The sequence below is a fragment of the Myiozetetes cayanensis genome, unplaced genomic scaffold (assembly GCF_022539395.1).
Source record: "Myiozetetes cayanensis isolate MyiCay16 unplaced genomic scaffold, myiCay2020 scf12, whole genome shotgun sequence".
Classification (NCBI taxonomy): domain Eukaryota; kingdom Metazoa; phylum Chordata; class Aves; order Passeriformes; family Tyrannidae; genus Myiozetetes; species Myiozetetes cayanensis.
In genome coordinates, this window is record NW_026086826.1 from 19,459,982 (window position 1) to 19,479,119 (window position 19,138).

A 19,138-nucleotide genomic window follows, 5' to 3' on the forward strand; every position below is an offset into this window, starting at 1 on the left:
TTGCGTAGAAACATCCTGAAACTGGGAAAGTAGAAGAATCCTTGCCATGGTCCTTAAAGGTGATGGACTGGGGTCAAGAAGATTTCTTATTTTCAGCTGTTTATGTTTGAAGTTGGCTGAAATGTCCTTCATGTTTCATCAAGGGCAAAAGCAGACCTGTGGGCAGTAACAGCACTGTGTGCTGCTGGTCCCCATTGAGTAACAAAGTATGTACTTCTCTTTTACACCTTCTAATGTATGTCATGTCAAAAAGATGAATTTAACCTGTCAGATGAAGATAATAAGGGAAAGATTCTGGAAATGTTATTATGGGTGATGAGCTCCAGCTGCAATTAATTCAGGAATGAGATTACTGAAGGGTGCTCCCAGACTCAACCACAAAACCCTGAATGTGGCTTAGCTCTCAATCAAAGCTTTCAGAAAAAGAGATTACATGAAAGAGGAGCTACTGCATCCACCACAAAGCTGCTTATTTATGACTCATGTCTCAGTGGAAGAGTTTTCAGCGTAAAAGCTTTTTGAATGGTGCTTCAAAACCAATGACACACAGCCCTAGGTAGTTTATACAGCTGTTTTCATACCTGCTGTTAGAAGGCCCACAGCTACTCAGGTTTTGCAGCCCAGAGGACATGCACAGGTTGGTGTGTCACGAGGAGGAGAGGGCAAGGTTTGTACTTTGTGGGTTTTGGTTTTTTTTTGGGTTGGGTTTTTTTAACCTTACTTATGCCTTTGAAGAGATAACAACTAAATGTGAATCTACCTCTTCCACTGGTACATTAATATGATGCTTTTAAGGAGAAATGAGAATTGAGGGGAAATAAAATGCCTGACAAAATGATGCCGGGCTGAGGCAGTTGCCTGGACCCAGAGAAGCGGTGCTGCCAGTGTCAGCCTAAACTCCCTCCTTGGCAGAGGTGGAAGTTTTGCTCAGAATAAACATCCAAATAAGTGTCATTAAAGCCATGTCTTAAAAGAGGGCTTTTGTGTATTTCATCAAATACTCAAGTGCTAGTATCACCTTGAGTGCTCTGTGCAGTTTTGGAAGCCACAATACAAGAAAAATTTAAACCTAATAAAGAGCAGCCAAAGGAGGCTACAGAGATGGTGAAGGGCCTTGAGGGGAAGCTGTGTGAGGAGTGGCTGAGGTCACTTGGTCTGTTCAGCCTGGAGGAGACTGAGGGGAGACCTCACTGCAGTTACAACATCCTTGTGAGGGGATGAAGAGGGGCAGGCACTGATCTCTGCTCTGTGGTGACAGTGACAGGACTCGAGGGAATGGCCTGAAGTTGTGTCAGGAGAGGTTGAGGTTGGATATTAGAGAAAGGTTTTTCACCCAGAGGGTGGTTGGACACTGGAACGGGCTCCCCAGGAAAGCAGTCACAGCACCAAACCTGCCAGACTTCAAGGAGCATTTGGAAAATGCTCTCAGGCACACAGGAGTGATTTTTGGGGCTGTCCTGTGCAGGGCCAGGAGTTGGACTTCAGTGATCCTTGTGAGTCCCTTCCAACTCAGGCTGTTCTATGATTCCTCAGCTGTACTTGGTCATCTTCCTTTGTAATCCTCCCCTGTCACACATACAGTGTTTGTAGGCCCTGGGCTTTACCCTTTCCTGCTTTGTGCAGTGTTACAGCCCTGACCTCTGTGTGTGTGAGTCAGCCTGCACTTATTTACAGATATTTAGAGGCAGACATCAAGCTCTGTATTCCTTCCCTGTGCTTAAACAGAAAAGGTTGGAATGCTGTCTGGCTATGAAAAATATTCCAGTGTTGCAAGAGAGCCCTAAAGTACTTTTGATGTTTTTGCTGCCTCTGAGTTATGCCTCTCATTAGTGTTAAATGTATCATTTCATACACCATCACAGCTGAGTTCCACTTGGGTAACGTGCATCTGAATTTGCTGTATATCTGTATGATGTATTTATTGTTATGCATATTAAGGGGTATTAACTAACTGTGCTTGCATATGTTTCAGCCTTTAGCTGGCTTTCAAATTTGTGATTTCGCTTTCATCTTAGTTTTATAGTAGATGATTCTAACCTAGTCATTAAATTTAATGAGTAATCACATTGGCTAGCTGCTGTTTCTACATGGTAAACTTGTGCATACAGTCATCAGAAAGATTATGCAAAACATGAGAAATGAATGCACACATGCAAAACTGCATAATGTCTTGAAATAGTCAAGAATCATTTAATCAGGAAAAATTTCAGCTATCATCAGTTCACGTGTACTGTCCATTTTTAATTTTTTTTTATTGCTTTCTCCATGAAAATTCTCTTGGAAAGGTGTGATGCTACTTCAAATGTCGTTCCCCAGTGCCACAAAATGCTGGGGCTGCTCCACAGGAATAGAGGTCCTGCAGAGCAAGCAATGTCAGGACTGTTTTGAGAGAGAGGTGAGTGTGGGAAGGGAGGGGATGGAGAGCAAGGGACAGGGACGTGGCTGCAGCTGGTGCTGCAGGCATTAGTAGCACTGTGTTTTCTCAGAGACATGGAATCTTTGCTACTGATTTTAGCTGTTTTTTGTAAACCAGTTTTGCTGCTGCCTCCTTACTAGGGGGCTGGTGCACCCCTGCCACTTGGCAATGAGAAACAGCCCCTGACCCCTGCTGCATAAACATTTCTCACCCTCCTGCCCCATGTTGAGGAAAGCAAGCTCTCCTATCATCCTTTTCCCACATATTTCCCCACTGCTTTCTTATTTCCTACCCCTCCCCCCCTCCACATTTTCCTCCTTTCTCTTGCGAGAAACTATTTTATTGTGCCTTTATTCTTCTATTTAATTGTGCCTTTATTCCACTGTCAGTATTGCACTCAGCTCCTGTACCCTAGCACGTGGACAAACTGTCTCGGTGTGGATATGAGTGGACTTCCTCCTACCAGTCAAATATTTTCCATCAGTTTGGAGAAAAACACCTTACAATTTCAAATGGAAGCATCCCAGTTAAAAAAGTGGGAGAAGTTGGAAGGTGAAACCTACTTTGTTCTTTTCAGAATTTAGAGTGCTGTGGAAAGTTTTTAGAAATTAAAATTCCATTTTTGGCCCTTTCTGACAGTAAACAGCTTTGATCTTAATATCTGTGCATTGAACAACTCTGCAGGCTTAGAGCAAAGTGGATATTTCTAAAATCCTTCTGAGGAATAACAAAAGGATAAGTGATCCCTATACATCCGAATCAGAAAGCTACTGAATAGCGAATGTTATGAAGATTATCTATTTATGCATTCTCCAGAGCCTGAGCCTTCACACTGTGCTACGTTATCTTGTGAGCCAATTTGGGCAACAGGACCCCAAAGCAGAGCTACTTTCTCACCTGAACTGCCACTGAGATGATATTCTAATAAAAAAAAAGGCACAAGCCCAAGAGACTCTATGGTAAGAATATAAAACCTTATCATTTTTTTTGTGGTTGTTTGTTAATAATTTGACAGAAAAAAGCTTTTATACCAATAAACCCAACTTCATTCTAAATCCTTTCACCTCTCATTCTACTAAATATACTTCCTGTGCTGTAATGGAGAGTGCCTGCTCTAGAAGTGATGCAGCTCCGTGACAGTCCCCTGGCTGCCTTCACTGGGCTTCCTGTGTAAGATTCCGAGTAAACTAACAAATAACGGATCAATGTTTCCATTTCAGAAACAACAATTATATCGTAACGCTGTTACTGTTATTTGTGAGTCACATCCTGGGTTTCAACATTTAGTTAATATTTTCTGCTTGAAAACTCGGGTTATGGCTCTGCTGGAGCTGCGTTTACGTCGTGTTTGTGCTGGGGAACTTCAGAGCTTGCAGGCTGGGCCTCTGCAGGCCACAACGTGATGGCCCCGCACTGCTGCAGCTCGGGGGCTGCTGGGGCCATCTCCAGCATCTCTGGCTATGAGATATTTCAGGTTTAGGGGGAACTCAGTGTGAGGCTTCTGTGTTCATTCCTGGTTCTTAAAATGACCTTCAGACGCTGGGCAGCCTTGTTATCCCAACCCTGGAAACTCAGAAAGGTTCTGATAATTAACCATTGCATCCTTACAGCCTATCCAGTTTAGAGAACTTCTGGGACTAGAGAAGAATTAATTTGGTTTTCTTCTGGCAGTTTATTGGGTGGACTGAATTTTAATTTTCATCTGCATTTTAATCACTGTGCAAGCTGGAGTTCTTTTATGCTTCAGCAAGATTTAACTACAATGCCTTTTTGATGTTAAAAAAAAAATTTCTTAGATCATACCAGGGAGCAGAGAAGGCACTTAGATCCCAGTCCCACTGCTGAATTCTTAACAAATCTTGTCTCTTACTGAAGTTGGGTGTGTTTTGATGGAGATCACTTCTTCTACCCTTGAGAAACTGGAAACAAAGTCAAGGTCTGCCAAAGCTCCCTGGACAACCCAGACAAAACCTGTCCCTGGTAGCAATGCCAGCTTTGGCTCCATCCTCCCTCATTAGAACTGAGCCTTCATTCACACAGCTGAGAAAGGAACAAGCCCAATTTTGGCCAGAGCAGTATGGCTGAATATCTGTGTGCTTGCAGCTTTCCTCCCTGAAATTATCTTCAATGTTCTTATTGAAAACAAAATGTGTAAATAGCTTTAGAGCAATCTACTCCCTTGCAATAATCTTGGCAGTGCTTTTCACTGAACTAACAATGAGCCTCTGATAATTTATGTGCCTACCAAAGGAACACAAATAAGACACGTTTCTCAGTAAATATAATAGACAGGACATTTAATATGCTGTCTTTGTCATTTTCAGGTTTTTTTGGTGCATGTACAATAGAAGATGCTCATTCACAGAAAAATGAGTGTGCTTGCAATAGAAAATCCATCATGGCTTTTAAAGCTTCTCTTTTTAGTCATTAGCATGTGAAGCTTCATTTTAAAATTAACAAAGCTGTTCCCCAGGGGAAGAATCTTAAGCAGATAACTGTCCTTATTTTTTGAATCAGATGGTAGTTTTTTGTATCAGATGGTGGCTGTTGATGTTAGCCATAATGACTGAAAATAAAATCTTCATTACGTTTTATGAAGTTTTCCAAGAGATGTGCCAGCCATGGTGAATTAATACTGCCCTATCTTGGGTTAGAAAGAAGAAGGGAAAGAGAGAGAGGCAAAGAAACTCCACACCTGCACACAGAACAGTTTATGCCTCCATGGTCGTAGCTTGTCACTTAAATCTCTGTTGTATATCCGTGTTATTCTGGACAGAACGTTGCCTCAGTATTTGTGGGTTTGTGTTTGCCGTGTGCTGACTTACTCCATTTGCATGCACCACACCCACACACCCACAGGCTGTGTCTGCAGTGGGGAAACCATCTCCAGGATGGCTCTTCTGGTGAGAGGGGCTTGAAGCAAATTTTCAAGATACACTGCCCACTCTGCTTTAGGTGAGGTGGCCCCTCACGATCACAGAAGGATGCATCCAAGTTCTCTTTTGTCACTTTCTACAGGTAAAATCCAGACATGGTATTACAATTTCAACCTTTTTGTGATTGCACAGGTTTTTAATTTAGAATGTGAAAAATATTGATCCTTGTTTTCTTTTGGGTTTTCTTCTTTGGTTTGCATAGTTTTTTGTAAGTTTGTTTGTTTTTATAATAGCGTATGATGACTCTGAGGTTTTATGTTTTTATGGCTAGTAGGATTTACCTGCAGAGTCTGAAGTTTATTTTATAGGAGGACTAATGTGTGAGTTTCGATGTGAAATTTCTTTTTCTTCTGAAGAGTGCTCTTTTTGTTTGTTTTTTAGGCGCTGCTAATATGAGACTTCAGTCGAGGGAAAACAGAGAGCATAATTTTTGCTTGAAGGCAAGAATATATAATGGCATTTTCCCCCTTTAATCTGAAACTTGGAGAGAAAAACAACAACATTTTGAAAAAGAGAATGGACAAAGAGGAGTGAGAATAACTGGTTGCGGTGAGATGCTTTCATGACAAGGATAAATAGTAAGGTACGTGGGTAAGGCCTTAAGAAGGGTTAAAGAATAAACCTGATGGGTCCTTGCCTGAGAAGTGTAGAAGACTCAAGTTTATTTTCTCCTTTGGGATGTTGCCAACACCAAACCTTGGCAAGATGCTTTGACTAATTCTGGAAAAATCTGGTTTCATTTGGCTTCTTGAATACATCATTGCACTTTTAGAAGCAACATTCTGCTGCAGACTAATCCTGACTCTGTAAAACCACAACCATTTTTATTTTTTACCCATATCACCCTAAAGCACACCACCCAGAAGTGTTGGGGTTTTTTTAGACAGCCTTGAACAGCTCAGCCCCTAACTAACTTTACCTGGCCCACTTGAGCAGCAGAAAGTAGCTTCTCTTCACCAAAGTTATCGGAGCTGCTTTCACAGCTTGCTTAGACATAACCAGAGTTAATAAAGAACAGCAGATTAAAAAAGAGAAGCTGTTTTGGAGAAGGCCTGGGGACATACGTCATGTCTCTAGATGGGACCCATCACCAGTTCTGGTTCCACTATATACAGCAAGGTGCTGGAAATTTTGTGTTCCAGTAGTTTCTGAGTCCTGGTCTAACTCTTGTCTTATGTTTCCCATTAATAAGTAGGGTCACTTGCCTACTTGATGGGGTCCTACAAGGCTAAGCCCAAAATGTGAAGCAGACAGACACTGTCTCTTGTAAGAGAGGCTGGGGTGGAGTATCAGGCTCCTCTCTCATGGCTGATAGTATTGTGAGCACTGCTGGAGCTACAAATCCATAGAACCCAGAGCTCATCAGCCCTGCTGCACAGTGATATGGCCAGACCAGCAGCTTCTCTGTTCACACTTCTCCTCCCAGTGCCGTTGCCCAGTGCTTGCCAGGACATGTAGAAAGATTACTTTTGTTTAGAGCCTGGATGGTCTGCAGGCAGAATGAAATTACAGTAATGGCAGTGGGTGAGTTTTGGACACTGAAATAAGAGAATGACCAATCCAGATAGACAAGACTTGATTTTATTAATAAAATTTGTATTTTCCTCTTTGAGGTGACAGTTACAAACTTTGGTTCAAAAATAAAAGAAAATATGAACAGCAAGAAGTTGACTTTTGAAATCTCACTTTTACATGTATAAACGTGCATAAGAAAATACCAGTTGGAAACGAGCCAGCAGAAACTAGTACTATTTAATTTAACAATTTATAAGAAATAGAAACAAACATTTCTTTTCAAGTCTTACATATATTATGAAAAATAATTACAAAAGGATTTGTGTTGTAAAGCTAAAATGTAATTTCTACTTCCAACTACCTGAATAAAATGTTCAGAGGGAAGGCCAAACCAACCTGTGTTTTTGGTGAGCTTTGAATAGCGAGTTGCAAGGGCTCGGGTCAGAGACAGCTCTGTAGGAAGCAGTCCCTCCTTTGTTGCTTAGCAACTGTGTAGAATCACATGACCTAGACATATTGCATCCCTGGCCTTCAGGTGGAATAACAAGAAGAAGAATCATTCATATTAATGGGACGGGCAAATATCGTATAGGACCATTCTGTGGAAATTTTAGTATCCAGTTCAGGAAGCAAATATCCATTGCTTACATAAACATCTACGTAAACACTGCAAAACTCCATAAATAACTGTTTAGAATTCAGTTTTTATATTTATGCAGACCAAATAAGCACAATGGAAACAAATCTAGATGAGATTTAAAAAAAAAAAAGAAAGGAAACCTATATGACTAATTTATTTCACACAGATTTTTTTTAACAATTCTCTTACACAGAAGTTTGGTTTTTTCTTACATATTTTCCCCACCCAAAAATATAAACTTGTTTATTTTAGGTATATACAGTTATCTTATGAAATTATGGAATTAGAAAAGAAAATAAAAAGTCTGAGGTATAGCACCATGGAACACAGCACCTTTGAAGGTGCTTTCATTATTAAAATTCATTGTCACAGAGTGATATCAGCAGAAAAGAGTTGTTTGAGTGTGCTGCTCAAGATCTTCCAGTTTTGCCACCTTAAGTTTACTGGCAACTTCAAATAACAAAGCTCTTCAACAACAATATATACAAAGGGATTTTATTATTAATCAGAAATGGAATTGGCTTCACCAGCAATTACAGTTTTATTTTTTTCAGAATACATACACAGTATTGACCATGTAGTTTTGTAAATAAAATAACAGCCAGATGCAATTCAGAGACACATGCAAGTTTTGGAAATGGACAGAGAAATAACAGTATAGTACTGTACATAGAATAATTACAGTTTATTAAACACTTTCTTAACACCTCTTTGTTGTAATGGAAGGAGCACCATGTCGTTCATTTTTTACAGCACCAAAGGAATCCAAAGGGGGTGTTCCTGAAGTGAGCCCTATGTTGTCTGTCTGTGCCACAGCATCTTTGCAAAATAAGTTTAAGTCATGTGATTCTGGCCCTACAAGGGCAATGATTACTTTCTAGATAAGACATACACACACAGCAAGACATATTTTCTATGCCATCCTTATTCAAAACTTGCATGTGGCATGAAGTGGGTTGGTAGCACCAAAGTGCAACATTTTTGTTGATCTGATTTTGTCTTAAGCTTAACCAAGGAAGCAAACAGGACCGACCTCAAATCCAAACTTCTGGTTCTGATCACCAAAGTCATTGATCATCACATCAACTATGGGCACTTGGTCTATTTTGGGCGTGTTGATTTCAAGCACCGTCTTTGCATAGCCCTTTCTTGACTGTTGAAAGAGAAGCGAAAGAAAGCCAATGGTTAGAGATCAATCAGAGCAGTAAGCTTGTGCTGGAGATCTTCATAGGTGATCTCTGAAGTGGAGAATTTGTTAAGTTATTGCCCCGTCAGGCAGCAGATATTGCAAACTCTAAAGTTTATTATGTTTATAAATTGTCTTATGATTTTATTTTAAAAATATTTTGATTTTAGAAGGAGAATAGCTCATAGTTTTTTCACTTGCTAAAACAGACCTATAAATGAAAAATAATCTAAGACATTTCATCTCTTAGAGAATTCTCAGTTCACGTCTATACTATTTAATAACTAATAATATTCCCATAGCAGTGCACATCTTCCTTGTGAAAAAATCATTAATTAGTTCTGAAAGAGAGAGACTGTAACTGTCTCACAAAATATTACAGCAGCTGTTTGGACAGGAAAGAAAGGAGTAGTCTGACAGGACTGCCAGATGATGGACTTAGAAGGCAGCTTTGAAGGCACACCCTTGCTGCCCAAAGAAAGCTCTCTGGCTCCTCTGTATGTCACACAGCCAAGTCATCGTGTTCGTTATCAGAACTGCACTTCATTTACATGGTCTCATATCTGCTGAGACCCTTCAGCTGTGCCAGAGTCTTGGAGTTCAGATGAGCATCCAAGCTGACAGATCTGAGGGTTCTCAGTTTACAGTTACAACGTTCAGCTCTCTCAGGAGCTCTGCATTCACCACTGTGGATAACAAAAGTGAAATAAAAATACAAGGAGTATAGAAAGGCTGACATGAAGCAGCTGTGTAGTAGACTCTCACTGCTGAGCAGAGACTCTGCCCCTCCTGAGCTGCATCTCTGTCTCAGAGACAGGTGTATATCCTGGCACTTTCAGGTCTCTAATCTGTATCACTGACTTCTCAGAAACTGCCTTCAAAATGCTCCCATATCAAACCCCAAAATAATTAATGAGGCTTCAACTGTCACTTGCTCTTTTGATGTCTTTGTTTCAAAGTGTTGAGTACAAACCATTCTGTTTCTGCAAAGTGGTAACAGTTGTTATGCCCCCAGAGACCCTGATGGAGAGGTGATCAGAGCGCTGATGCAGGTTTGGACACCTCTGGGGATTTTAGCAAAGTTAAAGGAGGATTCTGAAAAGTAAAATCCACAAACTTCACCTGGCTCTGACTACACGAAATGAGGAACGAAAATACAAAGTTACGTATCAAACTATTAATGTACTACGTTTGGGTACATACATATGGCTTATGTAATACATGTTTTTGCTGTATTCACTAAATATTCTGTTTGCATATGCCTTGATGGCCATTCCAGGTTTGTTCCATTTCTGTTGCTTGGCTTATGGTTATTTCTTTTTTGGGACGTACGTGAATATTAAATATGGGATTAGTGTACCCTAGTTATGCATATGAAAAGTAAAGTGTTTAGAAAGCTTTTCTCAGAAGAAAGCGATGAAAAGTGGATTTGTTTGATTTCTACTCTAAATGACAGGTTGGTTTTGCAAAGACTCTTTGAAGGTGTACTCACTGCACAGCCGTCGTGGAGAGCTTTGATGTAGGGATTGTTGTCGTAAGACATTTCCTCATCGTTGGACCCCAGGAACCTCAGAGCTTTGTCATAGCTGTCAGACGGGGCGTCATGCCAAGCTACAGACTGGTGACAGTTGTAAGTGAAATTTTGTCTGGCAGAGGCACTCAGTAGTTTAAGGAATGTCATTTGGACCATATTAATGGAATTGCCTTCAACATCCAAATAGGAGAGCTGGAAAATACAAGAAGTTAGATGAATATTTATCTTTTTTTTTGTTGCAATGCCAACTAAAATTATTGTGAACCAAAAAGAACCACGTAGCTGTTCTTAACAAAAAAATCAACCAATATGTTACATTTTATGGAGTTTTAAAGGTCAATACAGCTGTGACTCAGTATATAGATTTTCATGATGCAGCAATATATTTAGGACGAAGAACTACATATTTTAGCTTCATTCCATTGGGAAAGACAGAGAATTACTCCTCCCTTATAGTGTAAAACAGCAGAATCTCTTTGGGAATCTGTTTTTAGTTAATCATAAAGTCACATCAGCCTGCAGCCTCATCTTTTCATACTCAGTACATTTCCAGGTACCTACACTGGGGGTCTGTGCTCCAGCTGCATTATGAGGGGTCAGTGGTGATGTGGGGTCTGCCAGAAGGCACATCCTCACCATCAGCTGTGCAGGTGACCCCTGGGATCACTGGGGGACAACACAGAGCAGGCTTCTGCTGGCCAGTGGTAAGAGACCACATAACTGCTATAATATTTAGGGCAAAGAGGCTGGGGGTCTTTTCATTATGTAAATATTTATACAATTCCTTGGGATCTGCTGATTGCTGATGATGGGCCCCTGATTTGTGAATACAGTTATGCTGCAGTGACAACTTACAAGTTTGCCTCGCTTAAATTCACTAAACCAAGATCCTGGATTCTCCTTTGGCCATGATGAAATTCTAACCTGTGTGGTCAAACAGCAGAGACAGAATTATTTAAAACACATGTTAACAGATATGAAGGTTTCACATTACTTGAGACAAATTTCACACCAGATAATAAAAAATGGTTTTTTTTTCTGAAATCTCAGTCACTCTAAAGCTCTAAAATAGGATGTTTTTCTTGTATAGAATGCCTTCAAATTAGTGACTTTGCATGGAACTCAAGGTGACAGCTTGTAAAGAGAGTTAGTTCTAATTAAGGGAGACCATTATAATCTGTTAAGATTCAGGTAAACTGGTGGTATGAATTGTTGTTGTGAAGAGTGTCTAAATTTGAGTTTTGACTGCTGTTGCTGCTGATAGATCTCTCTCATTTAGGCAAGCTTTTAGAAAGCCTTCCTCTGAACCCTGTGCCCCCTCTGATGTGATCTGTAACAGTGAGTCAGGACACTGTTAATACATAGTGTTTTACATCTACTTTTCATAGCTATGAGTAAACAGATATAAATGAATCCCCAAGAGAAACACAGTAAGAATTTAGCTTTTAGGTGACAAATCATAGAATCATAGAATTAACTGGGTTGGAAGAGAGCTCCGAGATCATCAAGTCCAATGCCAGGTTATGTTCTGTAACTGGCTGCTCAGCTGTGTTGCATTCTGAAATGGAGTGCAATGTTAGCAAGCAGGTGCATAGATTCTCTGCCTAAGAGTGAAAATGGTGTTTGTTAACTCTGTGTACCATTTTACCGCTCCATTCAGAGGTATGCAAATGTAAATGTAATTAGAAAGACAGATATATGAAAATGTGACAGTGTAATTATCCTGTTTAGTTTAACATTGCAACAGCACAGTAGGATCTGTCAACAGCCAACTGAAAACACAGATTGGTACTTACTCCTTCAGATTTCTTATCTGGGTAGATGCAAGTTTCCCCACCTGCTGTGAAATTGCAGTATACTTTGAAGGAGTCTCCAGAACAGCCCTGGTTAGGATCAATCCAATATTCCCCTAAAAGAAATGAGGAAATATTTGCCTTATATAGTAGTAATGGTATTTGGATGAACTAGGCTTTACTGCTACCTAAAATGGTCCTCCAAAGTGTGTAGCAAAGTTATTTTATCTGAATGATAAGAAATTAACCCTTTCTTTTCTGCCTTATGATCTGTTGCTGTTGTCCTTTATGAAAGATAACACCAGGATCAAAGTCTATTTTTATCTGTATTCTCTTGTTTTTGTCTAGTTTGACTTCCAACTGTGACTCTGTTGCAGGAGAGTGCTGAGGTTTGGGAGGAACTGCAGACACCTCAGTCTAGAGAAGGAATGACAGCACATGTGGAACATGCATGGCAAGTCTCAAAAATGTGGCCATTTCAGTATTTCAGCTAGAAGGATAATTTGTACCTGTGGTGAGAGCACTCTCAAAACCAGAGCAGAGGCAGCCTTAGGCAGAAATAAGCTAGGGTTTAGGCCAGAGAGCAGAATCTGCAGTCATTTGCATACTTATCTGCATAAAAAGGTGTGTGGGTGGGGCTTGGTGGGGTTGTAGGTGGCACAAGTCCCTAAAGCTTCCACTGAGAGAGATTTACCTCACACAAAGGCCTTTCACAGCTGGGTTATGAAGATGCAGTGCTAGTGAAACTACTCAAGGCTGGGCATGAAAGAGAGTGCAGTCCATCCAAAGTCCATTAAAAGTCACTGCTTTTTAAAATCTACTATTCTAATTAAAATGATGATTTCTGTGTTGTGGGTTCTTATCTCCAGACATTTCACAAGCAGGACAGCGATTGATTTTCTGACACTACAGGTCTAATCCTGTTCCAAACAAATAGTGGAGGTTCCAAAGAGAAATGACAAATCCTCTCACCGGTTCTGTCTTCTGAATATAGAATATAGACAAAGCATTTATGGGATTTAAATATTCTGTTGATTTAGACTGTATTTATTGAAAACAGTCTTTCCTATCTGTAAGTCTTGTCCCTGGAGAATTTTATATTTTAATGAATCCATTTGCTTTTATTTTAACCAAAATAAGATTACTTTTATATGAAGCCTCCAAATAAGAAGCAAATACTGGTAAATGAAGAAGGTGAATGTGTTCTATAAAAACCATTCCCTATTATGGAGGATACTGAATTGTAAAATATGTACTTTTCATATAGCACATCCACTGCTTAACTACTCCTCAAGGCGACCATCTGTTCTTATCTATCTAGAATGAAAGCAATAAAATATTATTAAGCTGTCAAAATCCATTTTTCCTCCCATTTAAAAACAGAAAAATATTGCTTTGAACTGGGAAAAATATCCATAGCAATTGAAAAATATATGAAAGGATGAAAATTCTGTGAAGGCTGGCTTTCATTTAAACCTTTTCAGAGGGGTAAACTCAGAAAAAAAAAAGAAGAAAAGAAGAAAGCATAATAAAATCAAGATAGTTTTTCAGAATACTGTGTCTTGTTCATACTACTTTGCATTTTATCACGCTAGTACTTGGTAGCATTAAGCAGTATCAAAGAAACTTTGCTGACTGATATGGAACAAACAGTGGTGGTGCAGTAGAAGAAATTATTGTTTCTAAAGGTAAAAGAATACTGAAGTTTTTGAGAGTCATAATTGATAATAAACCTCCTATGATACCAATGCTGTTTTATATTATTACACTAAGCTAAAGTACACAGCTGCTAAAATAATTATCGTTCATGTCCCAGCATGCTGACATTTGTGATTTCACTTTCCACTGATCTAAACAGCATCAATCTTTCATCACACTCCTAGCTTGGACTGTCCTGGAAACGCAAGGCCCATCTCTCAAAAAAAACCTTTTTATTTAAAAAGTTTTAACCCTAAAACCAGATCAGGTTATGTGTTTCAAGAATTTTGGCTTTTACCAGAAGAACACCTCTTACATTTTTTTAAAATTTTGTACCTGTAAAAATGGATTCAGTGAGACTGTATTTGTCAAGCTGTATTGCCAATCTCCCAGTAATTAATTATTGTGCCAAAGTATGTCAGCAGGCCACAAGCTCAGCCCTGGCTCCTCTGCCATGCAATATTCACATACCATCTGGGAAGTCTGGGTGACAGAGTTGCAAGTCTTTGCAGGTTCGGGCTGGGTTGTTCTGAGTGCCCATTGGGTACTTCATGTGCTCAATGTCTTGCTTCAGCGAATTCAGTGAACCAAAGATCTCCTCCATGCCATCAGAATAATCCAGGATATTATCACCAGCATCAGATAACATATAATCAGGAGATCTTCTTGTCTTCTTGGGTGACTGGATTGGCAGTGGCTGGATTACCTCACCCGGAGGGCCCTGAGTGGAAAGCAACCGATCTGATTATCTTTTCTGTTTGTTTTTCAGCAGAGGAAGACCACAGAATGTGGCTTGGAAATGCTTTGAATAGGCTTACTTCAAAGTGTTTATTTCTTTATTTCACTTAATTCCTTCAGATTTACACCTATGTGTTTCGATTTACTTGCAAAAAAAAAAAAAAAAAAAAAAGGTATTGTAGAAGCCAAACCCTTGTTGTGCTCTAAACTCTTGTCACTACATTGGTGTTTGGGGAAGAGTTGTTTTGTGTTGCCCTCACAAAAGTGTGTAGAACTGACTTGCAGTTACCTCTGTATCCCTGACAATTCCCTCGAGCACAGACATAGTCTATGACAAGTGAAAACTGTGGATGTTTCCTGTGAAAAAACTTTTAAAAAATTCCCCTTGGGGGTCTATGAAGCAATATTTAATTTCAAGAAATTGAAACACTTCATTCAGATTTGGACTCTTTTCATTTTAGATTATTATGATATGAAAAATAGTGGAAACAGAAGAATATCACCAGGGGAAACTAGTATCATTCTATTTTCCGTGCTTCAATATACTCCTTAAATAATTATTGCATGAGGGTTTTTTGTAGGGGGCATATAGGGGGGTTTTGGGTGTTTTATTTGGGGATGTGTTTGTTTCAAATTTCTAATGGATTTTTCAGTGCAGACATGTATCTCTCTGTCTGGGGATCTGTGAAAAATGATTCCTGAAAAATTAATTTTCAAACAATCATTAATATTTTAGTTCAAAAATGCTGGGTTTTACCCTTGTCAAAAGTCAAGGGGGATTGTGTCGATGTAATTCCAAGATAAGAATTCTTACTTACTGGAGGACCAGGTGGACCAGGTAACCCACTGTCACCCTTTTGACCAGCAGGACCCTACAAAGCAATGAAAGAAATGCAGTGTTGGCCATGCTACACGATGTTTAAAAATAACACACAAAACTTCAGTAAAAGAAAAAGAAAAAGTAGAGAGGAGAATTACTTACGCTGGATCCTTTGGAACCCTTTGGACCCTGGGGACCCTATGGACAAGAACATATAACTATGATTGGAGTGCACTGCACACAGTGTGGGAGTGTTTGGAGCAGGAGGACTGGATGAAACTACTTACAGGTAAACCAGGAGGCCCAGGGGGTCCAAGTGGACCAGCAGGACCGGAAATTCCCTAAAAACAAATAAGAGAATAAGCACAGAAGCAGCCTACATATATTGGACTGGATTAAAAATGCATATCTATGAAAAAGGTAGTCCCACTAAATGTCCAACTCTGATGAGTTTTGATTTAGGGGCCAACATAGTTTGCAAGTTTAAAATATTATCTGACAGTCTGAGTTGCTTGTAGTTGTTCTTACACTGCAGTATGTAAAGTCACATCTGTGTTATGGTGAGGTTTAGAAACCTCACTTTTTACATAGGGTCTTAACAACTAGGAGAAAAGAAGCTACTCTGAGTCATGCAGTTAGTAAACATGATGAGATTGGTGCTGCTAGTTTTAGCTTGTCCCTAACTTGTGTTATGAGTGTATAATGTGGTGTATGTGTTTCCTTCATTTTCTCAAACATTCTATAATCTCATTTTAAGCTGTTTAATTTCACTGTATGCTGCCTAAGAAAGTTTTAACCTCTGGCAGGTAGACTCTGGGTGTTAAATGTTTATAATAACTTTAGTCTTTCAAAAGAAAGCCTGGAATATGTACTCCTTGCTTGTATGGAACTTGAATGGAAACACAAATGTGTTGTACTCACTGCATCCCCCTTGGCTCCAGGAGATCCCTGTGGGCCAGGAAGACCCCTGTCACCTTTTTCACCCTGTTCTCCTGGAGGTCCAATCAGGCCAATCAAACCAGGATGTCCCTAAACAAGATTGAAGAAAATATAGTTAAAACTCAGTATACATTAGAATAAATGTGTTCTGCAGACACATAAATTAGACCTTTCACATGCTATCACTGTTGCTGGTCAACAATCAACCTGAAAACAAATTATTCTAAAAGCATATTTGTTGTTGTTAGACGGCTTTTGAAACTTTATTTGCAAGTTGTGACTGCTTATTTAGTGAAAGATCTAAGTGCAAGATAGTCCTTACTGAAACTGATACAGAAATAACAATACCTGTGGGTACAAATTTCATACCAATTGCCACATTTAGATGCTATAAGCATATCTTAGAGTTGCACATTTGTTCCACATGTGTTATAGCTGTATAAACAGCTGATCCAAGGAGATAAAACCCCCCTGAAATTCACAAAGTACAGTCATATTCATATCCCTTTCTCTACAGTTTTTCTCTGATTCACAATCAATAAATTTTTGTGACTCCATTAGAAAATGCTACCCCAGATGTCTCAATCCATTATTTCAAAAGAAAGTATTATTGCTTTTAAATATATATATTTTGTTGTTTTAAAATAAAAATCTCCAGTGTTTGTTATTTCTACTTACTTAGTTCCTGTAAAACTGACAGTTCTCTTTACATCACTATCTTTGGGGTTTTCATTGCAAGGACAGATCACGTGGTCAATACACAGGCAATAATCTTTCTCCTCCTATTGCAAAGGCACAAACAGTGATAAAGCATACCTTCTCTCCTTTGGAGCCTGGATCTCCTTTCAGTCCAGGCAAGCCAGGTGGACCCTAAATAAATCAAGAGAAGTAATGTTAAAATAAGTTTTAACACACTGCACATGTTTTCTTGAAATGTTGTTAAAGGCAGTGCTAATCAAAGTGCATTTATGTGCTTTGTAACAGTTATGTACTTATGTAATCAGAGTACAGTGGTTGATGGCAGTGATTGATGGAATGTGATTCAGAGCCCAAAATAAAGTTGAAATGTATGTTTAAAAAGGCAAATTGATGCTGCTGTGGTATTTAAATTTCTTTATAACTAGAAATCTAGAAAGGGTTGTATGATTAGAAATCTGTGAAGCAGAGGGCCAGATAAATTCTTGATTTGTGAAATCTTCAGATGTTCCTCAGAATGGCAGTACTGGTTTTGAGTAATTTGTACAGACTGGGGTGAAAAATTCAGGCCAAGCAGTGCATATGCAAGAGACAATAATTTCTCAGGGCTATTAATCTCACACTGAACATGTATACATTAGGTGTAGAGCTGCTAGACTAAGTCAGTCTCTCCTCACTGCAAGTCTCCTGGTGGCAGTGGACATCTGTGAAATTCTGATATGGATGGCAGTAATAAGTGACCTTTTCAACCTGGCACAGATTCAGCAGTGCCATAACACTTCATGTACAAAATATTATTCACTGCGTATGCTTTCCATCTCCACTTCAGGATATCACTAGATGCAAAAGCCTAGGCAAATACATAATTCATGAAAGAAATGTGAAATTTTTAAGCTTTTGGAATACAGAATCAGACTTTTCACCTGCAGAGTGTTGTGCTCTACTGCAAATCAGCTTTCAGATTCTTCTCCTGAGAGCAATCTGCTGCAGAGGATGGGAGGGGAAGGAGTGAGACCTAACCTTGGCATCTTTTATATACAAACTTTACTTTCTTAAAATCCAAAATTAAGTTGCAGCAATGCATTGAAAAAGGTTCTTGTTGAGCTGATAGGAAGTCTGTGCATTTGGGAATATATAGTTCATTAATATACTCAGCTTCAGATCTGAATTGAATATTTAAGCTCTCAAAGATTGGAAGAGAGATTTTTCAATGATGTATTTGGAGGCTTCTAGTGACTGACGTGGGAAAAGGATGCTTGTTATTGCTGAATAATTGTTCACTGGTTTTTAGATTTCAGCACAGAATTGTAAGTGAGGAGATCAATTTTCAGTTCCCTGACTTGTACCCCATGCATTTTATCTGTAAGCTAACCACATAATTTAAAAAGTGTGCTGGTGGTCCCATCATAAACTCTTTGGAGAGAAGATGCACAAGGAATCCTTTTCCCTTCAGCTTCTCATTCATTGTTCCCAACCTCTGACTTATCAACAATATGTTATCCATGAGACTTTAGACAAAATTAGAATGTTAAAACAAAGGGCAAGAAAGAGGTGTAATGTAAAGCTTCATCAGTATGTTATTTGCTCATTATTGTTTTCTAGAGGACAGAGAAAAATGAAATTTTTGTAGGTGCCACTGTAATATCATCTCTAATTACACACACAGAAGTTATCAATGCATATATCTATGTACCAGATCACTGTTCATTGGAAAAAAAAATTTCTGGTGTGTGAGGCATAAAAATATACGTTCTGAAACTCTTTGCTTATGGGTTCAGAGGTTGCGTGTTTTGAACGTTTTCAGAAATGTAAATAGTTATTCAAATACTTTCACCCTGAAAGTTATTCAGTGAATGAAAGAAAAGGCAATTGCTCATGCTCTCATATGCACATGAAAGTGAAAGACGGGTTTATGGTAAAAGTCTTGATTTATGCAGCATTTCAATTTAAATTCCCCTTTTTTATTGTTGTTGTTCAATTTTTATACACTGTAGAAGTCTGATATGAAAATTTTGTAGCTGATGTTCAGATCCCAAGTTCTCCCTGGAGAGGCAGGAATGCTCTTGGAAAGGTTTTGACTTCGGCTGTGTAGCTTAAGCATAAAAACTTCCAGTATTAAGGCTACCTAAGGACCTGTATCCTCTAAGTCCATATAGGAGAAGGAACAGAGGATTTTCTTCACGTTTCCTACTCACAGCTTTCCTTTTCGCCCTTAAGAGCCACACCT

At 39.1% G+C, this 19,138-nt stretch overlaps 1 protein-coding gene and 1 long non-coding RNA gene across 12 annotated transcripts in view; one reads left to right on the plus strand and one right to left on the minus strand.

Annotated features, from left to right (window-relative positions):
- The window catches only part of LOC126635419 (uncharacterized), a 154,123-nt gene extending 143,836 nt beyond the window's left edge, over positions 1-10,287 (plus strand). For 2 of the 5 annotated variants that reach the window (XR_007627705.1, XR_007627708.1), the window contains 4 exons: positions 2,286-2,395; positions 2,806-3,375; positions 5,734-5,935; positions 10,150-10,287. This is a non-coding gene — a long non-coding RNA (uncharacterized LOC126635419). Of the gene's footprint in view, positions 1-8; positions 60-143; positions 207-2,285; positions 2,396-2,805; positions 3,376-5,733; positions 5,936-10,149 lie in introns of all 5 variants that reach the window. The other 3 variants (XR_007627706.1, XR_007627707.1, XR_007627709.1) reach the window with 3 other exon arrangements.
- The window catches only part of COL11A1 (collagen type XI alpha 1 chain), a 131,622-nt gene continuing 119,395 nt past the window's right edge, over positions 6,912-19,138 (minus strand). For all 7 annotated transcript variants that reach the window (XM_050306663.1, XM_050306667.1, XM_050306664.1 and 4 more), the window contains 10 exons: positions 17,032-17,085; positions 16,198-16,305; positions 15,564-15,617; positions 15,439-15,474; positions 15,275-15,328; positions 14,190-14,439; positions 12,024-12,136; positions 11,083-11,151; positions 10,186-10,419; positions 6,912-8,660 (listed from right to left, as the gene is read on the minus strand). In XM_050306663.1, the coding sequence (XP_050162620.1) occupies positions 8,514-8,660; positions 10,186-10,419; positions 11,083-11,151; positions 12,024-12,136; positions 14,190-14,439; positions 15,275-15,328; positions 15,439-15,474; positions 15,564-15,617; positions 16,198-16,305; positions 17,032-17,085 (1,119 nt within the window). In that variant the 3' untranslated portion in view covers positions 6,912-8,513. The remainder of the gene's footprint in view (positions 8,661-10,185; positions 10,420-11,082; positions 11,152-12,023; positions 12,137-14,189; positions 14,440-15,274; positions 15,329-15,438; positions 15,475-15,563; positions 15,618-16,197; positions 16,306-17,031; positions 17,086-19,138) is intronic.